This window comes from Papio anubis, unplaced genomic scaffold, assembly GCF_008728515.1.
Source record: "Papio anubis isolate 15944 unplaced genomic scaffold, Panubis1.0 scaffold223, whole genome shotgun sequence".
NCBI lineage: Eukaryota > Metazoa > Chordata > Mammalia > Primates > Cercopithecidae > Papio > Papio anubis.
This window is the reverse complement of record NW_022162273.1, coordinates 97,402-114,273: the sequence shown is the minus strand read 5'-3', so window position 1 is coordinate 114,273 and position 16,872 is coordinate 97,402. Positions and strand designations below refer to the sequence as shown.

Genomic DNA, 16,872 nt, shown 5'->3' with positions numbered 1-16,872 from the left:
TTCCCTCACATCATTATTAATGGAAAAAGCATGTTAAAAAAGAAAAAAAGAGAAGAGAAAAAAGAAGAGAAGAGGAGAAGAGAGAAAAGAGGAGAAGAGAGAAGAGAAGAGGGGAAAAAAAAAAAGAAAAGAAAAGGCAATAAATCAGTTTTCTTTCAGGACAACCTGAACATCAAAACATTCCTTAAAAATTATGCAAGAAAAGTAAACCATCAAAAGGAATAGGGAAAGGATTCTATTTAAGGTAATGTTATCCCTGGTTTGGTTGAATTTCAGAGGATTCTTTCTGGTTTGTTTAATTATGTGTCATTACTAACTTTATGAGCATGAATTACTTGTGTGAATTAGAATGAGTAGTTATTTCTGAGTGACAGGTTTCAGGTTTTTTAAGGTTGCTTAAATTTTCTACAAAGAATATTATTTTTTTCTGAATATGAAAATAAATTTTAAAATACAAATCAGGTTAGAAGTCTTAAGTAGAAGCTGAGATTGAAGAGAAAGCTAAAAATATCTAGACCACTGCTAACACTACACGGTATTTTTTAAAAGATCTATCAAGTTCCTATAGAAATATACTACACTATAATATTCTTTCTAATGGTATTTACTTTCTTCTGATTCACATATATAAGTACATAAAATATATCATAGTCACAAAGCAGTTTCACATGGCCTTCTGAGCCTCAGAAAATTGTGAGGCTCACTTATAGATGCATTTATAGACTCACAACCTAACTGACCTGCCAGAGGTCACCGTGTGAATGATACACAGATTCAGAAGCTGAATCCAGGTCAGGTGCAGTGGCTCATGCCTGTAATCCCAGCACTTTGGGAGGCCGAGGACCTGAGGTCAGGAGTTCGAGATGAGCCTGACCAATATGGTGAAATTCCATCTCATCTCTACTAAAAATATAAAAATTACCCAGGCGTGGCAGCATGTGACTGTAGTCCCAGCTACTAGGGAGGATAAGACAGGAGAATTGCTTGAACCCAGGAGGCAGAGGTTGCAGTGATCCGAGATCGCGCCACTGCTCTCCAGCCTGGGCATCAGAGTGAGACTCAGTCTCAAAAAACAAAAAACAAAACAAATAAGCTGAACCCAGAGGCCTCTACCCTCCAAGCACACACTGGAACACAGTACCTGCCTGTAAAGAACTTCTAGTAAAGCAAGTAGTAATAGCTCCAATTTACAGTTGAGAAAACAGAGCCTTGAAAACATTCTGTTGACCAAGATTACAAAGCTACTAAGTGGCAGGGCTGATTCAAATCCTAGACAGTCCAATGCTCCTTCTAGCATGCTAAATTATGACACGGTTTAAGCGAGAAAGCAGGTGAAGATACTAAATCTTACTAGACAACTATATACAACATGCCTCCAAACCAGCAGAGGTGCAGCAGTTACTGCAGAGAGAAGGAAAAGAAGAGAACAGAAAAAGATGAAAAGGAAGGGGAGAACCAGTAAAAGAGCAGAAAATCAAGCGCTCTTTAGACAAGACCTTTTCCTAGGACATACCAATTCTGGGAAAAGAGAGTGAGTGTGAGATAAAGAGAGACAGAGAGAGAGTGTGTGTCTGTGTGTGTGGTGTGTGTTTCATGTCCCAGCTGAAACATTTTCAGAAATGGGAGCCCAAAAACTAAGAAAAGAGTAAGAAACTAACCTATAAGGAATTCACAAAAATTGGATACATCAGGCTGGAAGGCAGGGAAGAGAATGGACTCTAACAGTCAGTACAATTAGGAGTTTGAGGCTAAAACTATGGGAAAGGAAGCCCTAGCTGGCATCTAGATTTTGTGTATAATACTAATATTTTCTGGTAGATCAATCCTGTGAATTATAAATCTAACCAGATACTAACTGGAAGTTAAAGTCGACTTCCTCTATTTGAAATACCATCTCAATTCCCCAAAAGCCACTCTCATACTTGGCAAAACCCAAATGAGGCCAGCAGGATGCTTCTTTAAGAATTAATTAGCTGGGCATGGCAACAGGCCCCTGTAATCCCAGCTATTTGAGAGCCTGAGGCAGGAGAATCACTTGAATCCAGGAGGCGGAGGTTACAGTAAGCCAAGACTGTGCCACTGCATTCCAGCCTGGGCAACAGAGCAAGACTCTGTCTCTAAAAAAACAAAGCAGCCGGGTGCAGTGGCTCACGCCTGTCATCCCTGCACTTTGGAGGCCAAGGCAGGTGAATCACGAGGTCAGGAGTTTGAGTTCAGCCTGGCCAACATGGTGAAACCCCATCTCTACTAAAAATACAAAAAATTAGCTGGGCGTGGTGGTGGGCACCTGTAATCCCAGCTACTCGGGAGGCTGAAGCAGGAGAATCATTTGAACCTGGGAGGCGGAGCAGTGAGCCGAAATCGAGCCACTGCACTCTAACCCAGGCGACAGTACAAGACTCTGTCCCACCAGGCGTGGTGGCTCACACCTGTAATCCCAGCACTTTGGGAGGCCAAAGTGGGAGGATCACGAGGTCAGGAGATAGAGACCATCCTGGTTAACACAGCGAAACCCCATCTCTACTAAAAATACAAAAATTAGCCAGGCATGGTGGTAGGTGCCTGTAGTCCCAGCTACTCGAGAGGCTGAGGCAGGAGAATGGCGTGAACCTGGGAGGTAGAGCTTGCAGTGAGCCGAGATCACGCCACTGCACTCCAGCCTGAGCGACAGAGTGAGACTCCGCCTGAAAAAAATAAAAAATAAAAAAGACTCCGTCTCAAAAAAAAAAGAATGTCCAGAAATTTGATCTCTACTCCTGTTTTTAAAGAGTTACGCCTACCCCCGGCCTTTTTTACAGAACTCAACAGATGCAAATGTACTTAAAAGGAGAATGTCAGGCAGTCTAACAGTAAACATAAATATAAGCTGGGAATGGGGAGAAGATCCATTATCAGAGAGAGACAATCCATCATGGTTCCTGCAGGAGCTGCCTCTCTCCAGCCAAGGCCCAAGGGGTGGCAATGACTACCTTCACAGGCAACCAAGTCCTGAGCAGGAGGTCCTTGCTGATGGAGTCCTTTGCTAGTAACCCTGCCCCACAGAATTAAGGCAATCAGACAGATTATCTTTCTGTTCCCTAGTCCACCAGTCTGTCCCCACAGGGCCCAGGCAGATACCCTAATCTGGAAACCCCTGCATCTGGATCCACTACAGGTCAGGATAGAGTCTTTCTTTCTTTCCCTGGCCTTCTTTTTTTTTTTTTTTGAGATGAAGTCTCGCTCTGTCACCCAGGCTGGAGTACAGTGGCGCCATCTCTGCTCACCACAACCTCCGCGTCCCAGGTTCAAGCGATTCTCCTGCCTCAGCCTCCTGAGTAGAGGGTACTATAGGCACGTGCCACCACACTCAGCTAATTTTTTTTATTTTTAGCAGAGATGGGGTTTCACTGTGTTACCCAGGATGGTCTCAAACTCCTGACCTCGTGATCCGCCCATCTCGGCCTCCCAAAGTGCTGGGATTTCAGGCGTGAGCCACTGTGCCCGGCCTTTTGCATATGATTCCAGGCTACTTCAAACTCCCTGCCAATCCAGCATAGCCCAGAACAAGGCTATCCCTCCCTGCTCATACTGCTTACCACCCCACACTCCCTTCCCCACAACCCCATCATGTCCTCTCCTCCCACCGCACACACACACACAGAGGAAGCAGAGGAAATCATAGGAGTAGCTTGGCAAGATTGGGCCAGGTGACAAGACAGAAGCCCTAGATTTAATGAGTAAGTGGCAGACTCCTGACACTGAGGTCCACAAACACTCCTACCTTCTAAGGCCCTTTCCCCCAGAGACAGCGGCTGGCAGAGATACTCAGTGAGAAATCGGTTTTAGGAGGTGACAAGCAGGAAAGATTACTTCAGCTTGTGAAAGCTAGCTTAGAAGAAATAATATATACTATGCAAGAGTTCAGACTGCATAAAAGTCAAATGTACGATAGTTAAGATCCACTCAAAGCAGCTACTTAGAAGAACAATGCTCATCTGGGTGTGTAAACCCTAGAATGTTCTTTTTTTAAAACCCTATTTAAATCCTAGTAGCTGTAGTTTCACTTTTGCCTTCAGTATATCATAATGATATTAACATATCAATCACGAGCCCAAAAGTTCTAGGAGCTAAAGAATCTAGGAGGGAATAAACAACGTCCTCACTGCTCTTCTAAACAATTCTTCCAATCTCCCAATTTGTCATTTCTCTAAACGCCCAAGAAATAAAGATATGTGAAAATAGCAAAAACAGGCCAAAATTTATTTTAAAGTTGAATTCTGGTTTCAAAATTATCCCATCCCTCAAAATTTCACCTAAAGAAGACATTTCATAGCAGCAGCAGCAATACATATACCAAAATACAGTAGAATGCATAGGAGGGTAGGGAGAAGGGGCCCAACAGTTAAATTAGAAGATAGCAACAAAAAGCACTTTTGAATTGAAGCTACAAAATCCCAGGAATTCACTGGATATTGAGTCCATGATATCAGAGAATTACAATCTGAATTTACAGAGTTTCAATCAAAAGACCATCCAATATCATCTAAGAGTGAAAAGGACACCATACTCTCATTCTGCCTTAGAATGAAGTAGAATTAAATGGCTTTTCTCAAAATCACAATGCATGACAAAATGGCAGAATTAGGAACATCCAATTACCATGATGCCTCCTTCATACCTCTTTTCACAAACAGAACAACTGGCTGGACATGGTGGCTCACGCCTAAAATCACAACATTTTGGGAGGCCCAGGTAGGAGTACAGCGTGAGCTCATGAGTTCCAGACCAGCCTAGGTAACACACAGAGACTCTGTCTCTACCAAAAAAAAAAAAAAAAAAAAAAGTAGCCAGTCATGGTGGCACACAACTATGATCCCAGTTACTTGGAAGGCTGAGGTGGGAGGATCCACTCGAGCCCAGAAGGTCAAGGTGCAGTGAGCCATGATTGTGCCACTGCACTCTAGCCTGGGCTACAAAGGAAGACCTGTGTCAAAAATTAAAAATAAAACAAAATGTAGTCCCAGCTATTAGAGAGGCTGAGGTGGGAGGACTGCCTGAGCCCAGGAGATCAAGGTGGCAGTTAGCCATGATTGTGCCACTGTACTCCAGCCTGGTGACACAGCGAGACCCTGTCTCAAAAAAAAATTAAAAATTTAAAAAAAAAAAAAAAAACTCCATGATGCCATTCCTGGAGCATGTAAAATGATTTTTTGTGATTGTGGCACACAAAGTTATTTGTAAACGATCATCCATCGTCTTTTCCTTGTGCACAGTGCTAAATAACATCTCCAAGGGAGGCCGAGGTAGGTGGATCGCTTGAGCCCAGGAGTTCGAGACCAGCCTTCATGGTAAAACCCCATCTCCACTAAAAATATAAAAATTAGCCAGGCGTGATGGCATGCGCCTGTAGTCCCAGCTACTCAATGGGGCTGAGGCAGGAGGATCACGTAAGCCTTGGGAGATCAAGGCTACAGTGAGCCATGATTGCCCCACTGCACTCCTGCCTGGACAAGAGAGTGAGACACTTTCAAAAAAAAAAAAAAAAGACTTCAAGTTTTATCTTTTTCTTCTTTTTGCAAATTTTTTTTTTATGTTTAGCATCACAGAGAATAGAGATTTCAGGCATTTGTAAATTAACATGAACTTAACCAATTATCTCAGGATAGCTAGAAAAGGAAAAAAACAAAAACAAAAACATGATGATCTTGGGGGCAAATTGCTACCTGATAACCTATGCATTTTTAAATGCTCCTACAAAAAAAAAAAAAAAAAAATGCACACATCCTAAGGAACTAAATCTACTAACCTCTACAATCAATGTGATACATGGTTTATCCAATCTTGACAAAAATCCTCAGGATCACCAATGGTATGTTCATCCACTCGTACAAATGCAATTGTATAAAGAATCTATTATTTAGAACCAAAAAAATACAATTAACAGACGTATATGCATAGCTACCATGTTAAGAAAAAAATAAAGCACTTTTCATTTCTTGTTAGATATTTGATGCCCTGCTTTGCAAATTCAGTATGAGGAAAAAAAATTGTAATGACTACCAAATTTGAAAAAGAATAAGGCATATGTCCACAAACCAAATTTACTGAGAACATGCTAATACTTCAAAAAATACACTGCTAATGATTCGCTGAAGACTTAAAATCTCTAATACCAATGCAACATATTTTATCATATATGTATATGTGTGTATATATATCATAAATACATAAACTGTTACATTAAAGTTAGATGTGTTTCAATTATACAATAGTTTTATAAGAAGTGTTACTAAACATGTATACATGTTTTTAGCACATTACATATGAGAACGTAAATGGCTGACAGACATAACCCTGGTCACCGCTGTCCTCTCTTAGCATTCTTCATCTCCTTTCTCTGATTATCTTCCTCTCACTCTTAAATATGCATATGCATGGCCCCCAGTCAGCTGCCTGTGAAGAATATGCCCATTCCCACAGCTCTACCAAGGGAATCATTCCCAAACTATCTCCCTACCTTCAGAACCAAGGTTCCCACACACCTGCAATCCATGTGCCAAGATGTGCTATCTCTTCCCATTCTTAAAACAATCCTGGCCAGGCACGGTGGCTCACGTCTGTAATCGCAGCACTCTGGGAGGCCGAGGAGGGCAGATTGCTTGGGTACAGGAGTTCGAGACCAGCCTGGGCAACATGGCCAAACCCTGTCTCTACAAAAAATACAAAAATTAGCCAGGCGTGGTGGCGCCCACCTGCAGTCCCAGCTACTCAGGAGGCTGAGGTGGGAAGATGGATTGAGACTGGGAAATTGTGGCTGCAGTGAGCCAAAATCACACCACTGCACTTCAGTCTGGGTGACAGAGAGAGACCCTGTCTCAATAAAAAAGAAAGAACAGAAAAAAAAAATCTTCTAAGTTTTATTATCTCATTTTACAGATGAGAAAACCAAGGCCCACAAGTTAGGTCCCTTGTTCAAGAACACAAGAAGTATCAGAATCAGGATTCAAAACTGTCTTTGATTCCAATTCCAGAGGTTTTAGCCACTACTCAAAACAGTCTCCCTAAACAACATGGGGCCTCAATAACTCAACCCATTCATTCAACAAATAATCTTTCTGCTGAACACAGACTACGTATCTGCGGAATCTGTTCTCTCTTTTCTTCACTTTCCTAAATCTGTCTAGAGGCTGCACTCTCCCTTACTCCTCCACCTTCTAGTCTCAGGTCAGATTTAGATTCATCTCTAACTCCTTCCTTCTTTAATAACCCTCATCTCGTTAGCCAACAATTTCTCCCTATTTTAGGGATTTTAGATTATATTAACTCCTTGCCAAATCCACTTCCACTGTCCCAACTCAGACCCTAAGTTTCTTTTTACTTGGCCACTGTGATACCCTCCTAATTAGTCTTGCGGCTCTTGGTCTCAGGATCCTTGCAATCAGTGTTACACCACTGCTATCTGCTACCCTTATAAAACAGACCTACTCATGTTATGCTCCTGCTTAAAAGCTTTGATGGTTCTCTACTGTCTATAGAACAAAGTCCAAACTAGTTCTGTTGGCATTCCTACAACACACTGGTCCCAACCTATCTCCACATCATCATCTGCTATTATACTCCACACCAAAAATAACAATAATTTATAAGAGCTTAAGTGTTTATACAGTACATTTTCACATACATTAATTCTAACAATACTATGAGTGATTCTTGTCATTCCAATGTTAATAGGAAGAAACTGAGGCTTGCAAAAGTAAGGTAATTTGTCCAAGATCTCAAATCATAAAGGCAGCATGGGCCAAGTCTCAAACCACACAGCTGATCCCCTTTCCCAGTACTTCACACAGCACCCCCATTCCCATCACAACAGACTTACTCAGCGGTTTTTGTTTTGCATATTTTCTTATCTCCATGTCTCAGCTCAAGCTATTTTTCCTTTAGCCTCAAATACCATTCTCATTTCTTGAGGTTTCCAAAGAACTGTGTTAGGCAGTTCACTTACCATGCTTTGTATAAGTTATTTATATTTGCATATAAATCTGTCTCTGCACTGAATTATAAGCCCTCTGAGGACAGCACCATACATTATTTACTCAATTTTAAAAGTCTGCTTATTGAATTGAAAAAATATGTGGGCAAAACAAGCCATATAAGATGAGAAGCATCAAGGCCAGGCCTGAAACGAGATCTCAGCAACAGGGATCAAACCATCTGAGAACACTGGCAGTGACGTGACTTCAATTTTAACATCTATCTTCTGAACAAGGTCAATGCTCCTGTGCCAACTATTCTCACTGACACTGGCCTTTATTACATATTATAGTTTACTGAAAGCATAATTCAAAACAGAATGTGGTGGGCCGGGTGCAGTGGCTCAAGCCAATATGGGAGGCCGAGGCAGGCGGATCACTTGAGGTCAGGAGTTCAAGACCAGGCTGGCCAACATTGTGAAACCCCATCTGTACTAAAAAATACAAAAAGTAGCCAGGTGTGACAGCACACGCCTTGTAGTCCCAGCTACTCAGGAGGCCGAGACGGGAGAATCACTTGAACCTGGGATGCAGAGGTTGCAATGAGCCAAGATCGTGCCACTGTACTCCAGCCTGGGCGACAGTGAGACTCTTGTTTTAAAAAAAAAAAAAAAATCAGAATGCAGTGAAAGTAAAAAAATCAGAACGGAAATTAATTTTTAAAAAATAGAACTTTGGGAGGCCGAGACGGGCGGATTACGAGGTCAGGAGATCGAGACCATCCTGGCTAACACTGTGAAACCCTGTCCCCGTCTCTACTGAAAAATACAAAAAAACTAGCCGGGCGAGGTGGCGGGCGCCTGTAGTCCCAGCTACTCAGGAGGCTGAGGCAGGAGAATGGCATAAACCCGGGAGGCGGAGCTTGCAGTGAGCCGACATCCGGCCACTGCACTCCAGCCTGGGCGACAGAGAGAGACTCTGTCTCAAAAAAAAAAAAAAAAAAAAAAAAAACAGAAATATCCGTGGCCATTTTCCATTTTAAATTTCTGATTTGGTTAAGTAACCAAAATGTAAATGATACAGGCTTGCCTTGGCCTTTCTACAAAGATCAGCTCAGAAGCCTGTATTCTGGTCATTTAAGCAATTAGCTCTTAGGGGCTATTTCACCATGGCCACAGAATCATGTTCGACACACAGCTTCCCACGTCTCATCCTCTAAAAGAGTCACCAGGAGTCCCAGCACTAGCAGAGGCTCTCTCAGAAGACACTTGACATGCTGATTATCTGGCCAACTTTTGCAGCTGAAGTTTCCCATAGCTATGTCAAATGGTCAAATTGAATAGTGCATCCTTTAAGATTACACGTTGTTGCTCCTTCATGAGTCGCCTTTATCCCAACGAAGATCAGATTCTAAGGATGCCTTACTTATAACTATAAAGCCCAGAATATGAAACCACTAAACAGCTGACCAGGTGAAAAGTCTCAAATGCTTCCTTCCCTGTGGGAAATCTCTCAACCCACTGCTGAAATATTAACCATAATGTCAACTTTTCCGTAAAGTGGCAGAAGATAATATTAGCAGAAAAACTAGCCACATGTCTTACACTGAATTTCATTTCATTTGCAATAGTCATAATCACTCTAAGCATAAGAAAAGCAAGCTACAGGCTCTGACCTTAACTAATTTACAAACTAGATTTCAGAACTGCCTTTAACAGTCAAAACTAATGGTTTTCTTTTTTGGCAACTTACTCAAAAATCTACTATCAGAATATTTTTTTCTTTTTTCTGAGATGCAGTTTCACTCGTTTCCCAGGCTGGAGTGCAATGATGTGATCTCAGCTCACCACAACTTCTGCCTCCCGGGTTCAAGCAGGAGTCTTACTCTGTCGCCCAGGTTGGAGTGCAGTGGCACAATCTTGGCTCACTGCAACCTCTGCCTCCCAGGTTCAAGTGATTCGAGTAGCTGGGACTACAGGCATGTGCCACCACAACCAGCTAATTTTTGTATTTTTAGTAGAAACAGGGTTTCACAATGTTGGCCAGGATAGTCTTGAACTTCCGACCTCAAACCTCAGGAACTCCAAACCTCAGCCTCCCAAGTAGCTGGGATTACAGGCATGCGCCACCACGTCTGCCTAATTTTGTATTTTTAGGAGAGATGGGATTTCTCCATGTTGGTCAGGCTGGTCTCGAACTCCGAACGTCAGGTGATCCACCTGCCTCAGCCTCTCAAAGTGTTGGGATTAAGCGTGAGCCACTGCACCTGGCCTTTTTTTTTTTCCTTGAGACAGAGTCTAGCTCTGTCACCCAGGCTAGAGTGCAGTGATGCATTCTCAGCTCATTGCATCCTCCAGTTCCCGGGTTCAAGCAATTATCCTGCCTCAGCCTCCCAGGAGGCTGGGACTACAGGCGCATGTCAAAACACCCGGCTAATTTTTTTGTATTGTTAGTAGAGATACGGGTTTCACCATGTTGGCCAGGCTGGTCTTGAACTCCTGCTCTCAAGTTATCCACCAGCCTCGGCCTCCCAAACTGCTGGGATTACACGTGTGAGGCACCGCCCAGCCCCAAATGCCACATTTATACACTAAAGAAGGTTCTTTCTGGATACTGTGCCTGGCCCCGATTGCCACATGTTATACATTACAGAAGGTTCTTTCTGGATACTAGTTAGACACCGAAAAAAAAAAAAGCCATCTTGATCTTGTTATGAACTATATATTCTCCCATGCAGGAATAATACAGTAGTAGTAGGGCAGAATTAATACAAATTTTGGAATTAGAGAATCTAAGTTCAAGTTCTAACTGTCTAAGGAGGGTAGCTCTACCCCGAGACAGTAACAGTACCAAACTCACAGGGTTGTTTTGAGAATTCAATTAGTTGATACATGCAAAACAATGAGAACACACAGTAAACACACAATACATAAACAGCTTTACCATTATTCTATTATAATCACTGACTCAAACATGAAGTTTGTGAAAGGATAACAAATGCTAACAAGTCTCAGCCCAAAATTAACCTGCCTATTTTTGGCAACCTTTTTTTTTTTTTTTGAAACAAGGTCTCGCTTTGTCACCCAGGCTAGAGCGCAGTGGTATGATCTAGGCTCACTGCAGTCTTGACTTCCTAGACACAAGCATCCTCCTCACTCAGCCTCCCAAGTAGCTGGGACTACAGGCGCATGCCACCACACACAGCTAAATTTTATATTTTTTGTAGAAATAGGGTTTCACCATGTTGCCCAGGCTGGTCTTGAACTCCTGGACTCAAGTGATCTGCCCACCTCGACCTCCCAAAGTGCTGGGATTTTGAGTCACCACATCCAGCCTTCTGGAAACTTTCACGCTCAATGATATTACTCAAAAAAATAAATAAATAAATAAATAGGCCGGGCACAGTGGCTCACGCCTGTAATCTCAGCACTTTGGGTCAGTTTGAGACCAGCCTGGCCAATATGGTGAAACCCCATCTCTACTAAAAATACAAAAATAAGTTGGGCACGGTGATGCGCGCCTGTAATCCCAGCTACTCAGGAGGCTGAGGCAGGAGAATCGCTTGAACCCAGGAGGCAGAGGTTGTAGTGAGCTGAGATTGCACCATGGCACTCCAGCCTGGGCAACAGTGCAAGACTCCGTCTCAAAAACAAAATAATAAACAAATAAATAAATAAAAGAGAACTCTAACAGTCAATTTTGCTTATCCTACAAACTGTGGTAGCAGACATAACTGAAAGTTGCAGATTTCATTTAAATTGATGTGACGTAAATTACTTCAAGTGCAAGAGGGAAGATGTTCACTTGAAATCTATAGAAATGCAGTTTTACCAGCTACACATCTCAAAACAACAGACCTGGGAATCACAGACGATATTACTTTAGTATTATCCGTATCATACAGTCATATATTTTGGTCCTTCCTTATCTGTTTAAACATATTCTTCCTCTTCCTCAATAGTACTGTAATTCCTTTGGCGGGCTTTGGTGTCTCTTTTGTACCCAACAGCAATGATAAACAACAGTCAAACGGTTGGATTAAGGTAACATCTAGCTGAGAATCTGGCAATGCATCTGATTTGAACTGTTCATCACGCACACTCTGACCATGGTGCAAAGAGGTAAGATGGCCTCAAGTATGGCTGTGACTGCATACTAGAAGCTGAGGACACGGGGACTACTTTCCAGCTTCAGGACCCAGGGGACCTAAGAAGCCTGTTTCTCTCTCCAAAAAGCAGCAATTACCTACCTTTCAGGATTATTCTGAGGAAAAATACATACAAAGCATTTAAAACAATGCTGGTGCTGAAATATTTAGGGGGAAGGTATGTTGATGTCACCAGTTTACTTTGAAATGCATGAAAAAAGATGGAGTAATAAGTACTTAATACCACTGTACACTTAAAAACTGTTAAGGTAGGCAGGGCGCGGTAGCTCACACCTGTAATCCCAGCACTTTGGGAGGTCATGATCAGGCAGATCATGAGGTCAGGAGGTCGAGACTAGCCTGGCCAACATGGTGAAACTCTGTCTCTACCAAAAAAAAAATTAGCCGGGCGTGGTAGCGAACACTTGTAATCCCAGCTACTCAGGAGACTGAGGCAGGAGAATCGCTTGAACCCAGGAGGTGCAGGCTGCAGTGAGCCAAGATCACGCCATTCCACTCCAGCCTGGGCGACAGAGCAAGACTCCGTCTCCAGAAAAAAACAACAAAAGAAAAATTGTTAAGGTGGTAAATTTTATGTTATGTGTATTTTATTACAATTTTTTTTAAAAAGTTAACAATTAACAATTGGCCAGGTACGGTGGCTCACGCCCGTAATCCCAGCACTGTGGGAGGCCGAGGCAGGTGGATCACGAGGTCAGGAGTTCAAGACCAGTCTGGCCAAGATGGTGAAACCTCGTCTCTACTAAAAACGCAAAAATTAGCTGGGCGCAGTGACAGGCGCCTGTAATCCCAGCTACTCAGGAGGCTAAGGCAGGAGAATTGCTTGAACCCAGGCGGCAGAGGTTGCAGTGAGCCAAGATCGCACACTACTGCACTCCAGCCTGGGTGACAGACTGAGACTCCGTCTCAAAAAAAAAAAAAAAAAAGTTTAACAATTTTTAAAAATCTACTGAGATGGACAAATGACGAAGTTTAGTGTAATAGTAAATATGATAAAGTTATTCGACTATCAATTGCAGAATCTAGGTGGTGGGTACATGAATGTTCACTTTCAACTTTTCTGTGAGTTTGAAGATTTTTTTTACAATAAAATGTCAGTGGAAGAGAACAATGCTGGCATCTAGTAGTTTGCTTTTACTATCATCTACTAGTCATAAATAATAGAAAATATTTGGATAATTCTCTCCTTTTTTTTAGTAAAATTCTTAAAAGCACTTTTTTTTTTTTTTTTTTTTCTGAGACAGTCTAGCTCTGTTGTCCAGGCTGGAGTGCAGTGGCACCATCTCGGCTCACTGGAACCTCCACCTCACAGGTTCAAGTGATTCTCCTGCTTCAGCCTTCTGAGTAGCTGGAACTTCAGGCACGTGCCACCACACCCGGCTAAATTTTGTATTTTTAGTAGAGACAGGGTTTCACCATGTTGGCCAGCCTCGTCTTGAACTCCTGACCTCAGATGATCCACCCATCTCGGCCTCCCAAAGTGCTAGGATTACAGGTGTGAGCCACCACACCTGGCCAAAAGCACATTTTATCAGCATCTCCTATTTCACTATAGCCATTCTAAAACTAAAAGTGGTTTATATGAAACTTCTTAACCAGTGCACACGTATATGCTTTCAAGTTAAATTATTCTAAGGTATCAACTGCCACGTATTCAGTCTCTCCTGAAGAAATACAGAAACCAAGTCCACAGGTATCTGTGGCTGATGACTGACAACTTAACTGAACAAAACAAGGAGAAGGCAAGGATTGGAATTATTTGTTCCTAACTTTCTATTAGCTACTAGAGCCAGGAAATCCCTTAACTAACAGCATCTTAACCAGTACCTGAATGTACAGAAGCACACTGCATAGACACAAATACTTCAGCCACTTCAGAATATCCAATTCTTCCTCTAGTTTTGTTCCCCATTCCTGCTAGCAATTCAGACTTTAATGTGTTTGGTGCTACAACAGGAACTCAGATGTCATACAGCATAGCAACTGAAAAAAAATCAGACCACCTCACACCCATCAGGATGGTTACTACTGACAATAAAGGTAAGCGTTGGCCACGATGTAGAGAAATTAGAACCCTGTGTATTGTTGGTGGGAATGTAAAATGGTACAACAACCACTGTCGAAAACAGTACAGTGGTTCCTTAAAAATTTTAAACTAGAATTATCACATGATCCAGCAATTACATTTCTGGGTATGTACCCAAAAGAACTGAAAGCAAGGTCTCAAAGAGATATCTGTACACCCATGTTCACAACAGCATTATTCCCAATAGCTAAAACGTGGAAGGAACCCAAGTGTCCACAGACAAATAGATGGACAAGGAAATGCGGTATATACATACAAGGGAATATCATTCAACCTTTAAAAGGAAGAATTCTGACACACGCAACAACATGGATGAACCTTGAGGACATTATGCTAAATGAAAATAAAACCAGTCACAAATTCTGTATGATTCCATTTACACGAGGTACGAAGAATACTCAAAATCACAGGGACAGAAAGTACAATGATGGTCGCCAGGGGCTGAAGGGAGGAGGGAATGGAGATTTGTTGTTTAACGGGTATCAAGTTTCAGTTTTGCAAGATGAAGAGTTCTGGAGATGGATGGTGGTGATGATTGCACAACAGTGTGAATACACTCAATCCCACTGAACTATACACTTAAAAATGGCTAGGACGGGAAATTTTATGGTATGTGTATTTTTATCACAATTAAAACAAAACATGGAACTGATCTCAGAAGGCCTGGTGGTGCTTCCACGTGGAACCGACAGAAGAGCAATCTATTTAGCCGGCTTCTATCTCTAATCGCACCATGAGACCTTGTCTCCTCCGACTCTCCAATCTGCTCAGGATCACACCAAGTGTTTACTTCAGCTTCAAAAAGAGCAAACAGTACTCCTGCTCCACCAGTTCTGTGTCAAAGCAGCAAGGAACTTAATCTCTCCAAACCTGCCTCCTCTTTAAAACAAGGATAATTCCTACCTATCTGCCTCACAAGGTTGCTATGAGGGCAAAAGTGAGATCATATATATAAAAGTGGCTTTAAACTGACAACCACTAGAGAAACATACATTACGTGTACAACTACTTTCATATGGAAATTCAGAAGCGGCTTTAACAACGTAAGCTTCATAAAGCTTGCAACACCTCACCCATGCTTTATTCCTTTATTCCATTTAAAACCCACATCATCTCCAAATAACACCTTTCTTGTTTTTGCCATAAACTGAAGGACAGCACTGGGGCGGGGGGGGGGGGGGGGGGGGAAAGAAAACCCTTGGGTGGAAAGAAAAAAAAAAAAAACTCAAAACACAATCAGAAATTATCTCACATGTCCTATGTCCTATGAAAATTCGGTATTTATGATCCCAGCGTGGGCCCGCGGCGCCCCGGAACTACACTTCCCACAAAGCATCGAGGCGAACGCCGGCGGCGGGCGGGGCGGCCTGGGATTCAGGGTGACCACCGCTCTCCCCAGACAGGGACCGCCGTCCCCGGGAAGGCTGCACCGCGTACGCTCGAGGGGGCACTAACTCTCCTTTCTGAAAGCGCTGTCACCCCGTGGTTTCTCCTGCGGTTCGACCGGCGACCCTCTCCGCCCTCCCTGCTCCACCTGAGGGTCACCGCCTATTCGTGACCTTTCGGCTGATTACTAGAGTGTCACAAAAAGGCACCTTCTCCCCTTTCCCGAAAGCTCCATTTCTAGAACTCGCCCAACCGTCGGGGACCCGGGGCTAGGAGGGGTCAGACGGGACGGGTGGACACTGCCCGTCACCCCGGGGCTCCGGCCCTCCCGCCAGCCGAGGCTCGGTGGGCAGGGGGCCGGGCTCCCCCCACCCCGGGCCAGGGCGGATCGCGGGCAGAGGTGGCTCCGCCCGGGGCTCCAGTTTCAATTTCGCAACGTGACGGTGCAAACCTGAGGCCTACAAACGCCAGCGGCGACGGTCCGCGCCCCGCCCGCCAGCCAGGCCAGGGCGCCCCAGCTCCCCGCACGCCGCGGCCGCCGCCCGCCCACCGGGCCTGGCGCCCCAGCCCTCCAGCCCTGATGCGGCCGCCGCCCCCGGCACCGCGCGGCGCCCGTTCCGGCTCGCGGCCCCAGGTTCGGCCGCGGCACTTACTCAGCTCATCCTGGGAGGCGGAGGCGGCGGCCGCAGCCATGTTGCGCCGGGGAGGGAACGAAGGAGGGGCTGGGGGGGCAGGGCGCGGCCGGGGGGCTCGCGGCTCGCGGTGCGGCAGGGGCCACGAGCCGCCTCCGGTCACTCGGCGCGGACCGCGCTGTGCCTCGAGGCCCGCCCGCCGCCGCCGCCGCCTGCGTCCTCCGCGTCGCGAGCGTCGCTCTTCGCTGCCCCCGCGAGCTCGCGACTCGGGCGCTCCCGCAGCCTGACGCCTCTGCGGAGCCGCTGCCGCCGCCGCCGTCTGTGCGGCCGAATCCCCGTGCGCCAGGCCCGCGCGGCGGCTCTGCGACTCCGCGCCGCGCTCGCCCAACTCACGCCGGTTTTATATTTAGAAAGAGCTGAGCCATCCTCCCAGCGGCCCCCCCGCCGGGCCCCTCGCGCGCCCGCCCGCCCTCGCTCGCTCGCTCGCGGCTCGTCCTGCCCACCTGTCGCCGCCCGCCCCGCGTGCGCTCCCCGCGCGGACTCGGCACGCGGCGGCCTGTGCGGGCGGCCCGGCCTAACCGCCCCAGCGCGCGCGCAGAGCCAGCCCACCGCGGCCGCGGCGCGGGCCTCTGACCTGAGTCGGAGCCGGTC

General features: G+C 44.9%; 1 protein-coding gene across 1 annotated transcript in view; it reads right to left on the bottom strand.

Annotated features, from left to right (window-relative positions):
* LOC116272843 (proteasome adapter and scaffold protein ECM29-like) overlaps positions 1-16,621 on the bottom strand; it is a 50,871-nt gene extending 34,250 nt beyond the window's left edge. Inside the window, exon 1 of the mRNA XM_031661673.1 lies at positions 16,243-16,621. Coding sequence (XP_031517533.1) covers positions 16,243-16,282 — 40 coding nt within the window. The 5' untranslated portion in view covers positions 16,283-16,621. The remainder of the gene's footprint in view (positions 1-16,242) is intronic.
* Between the last annotated feature and the right edge of the window lie 251 nt (positions 16,622-16,872).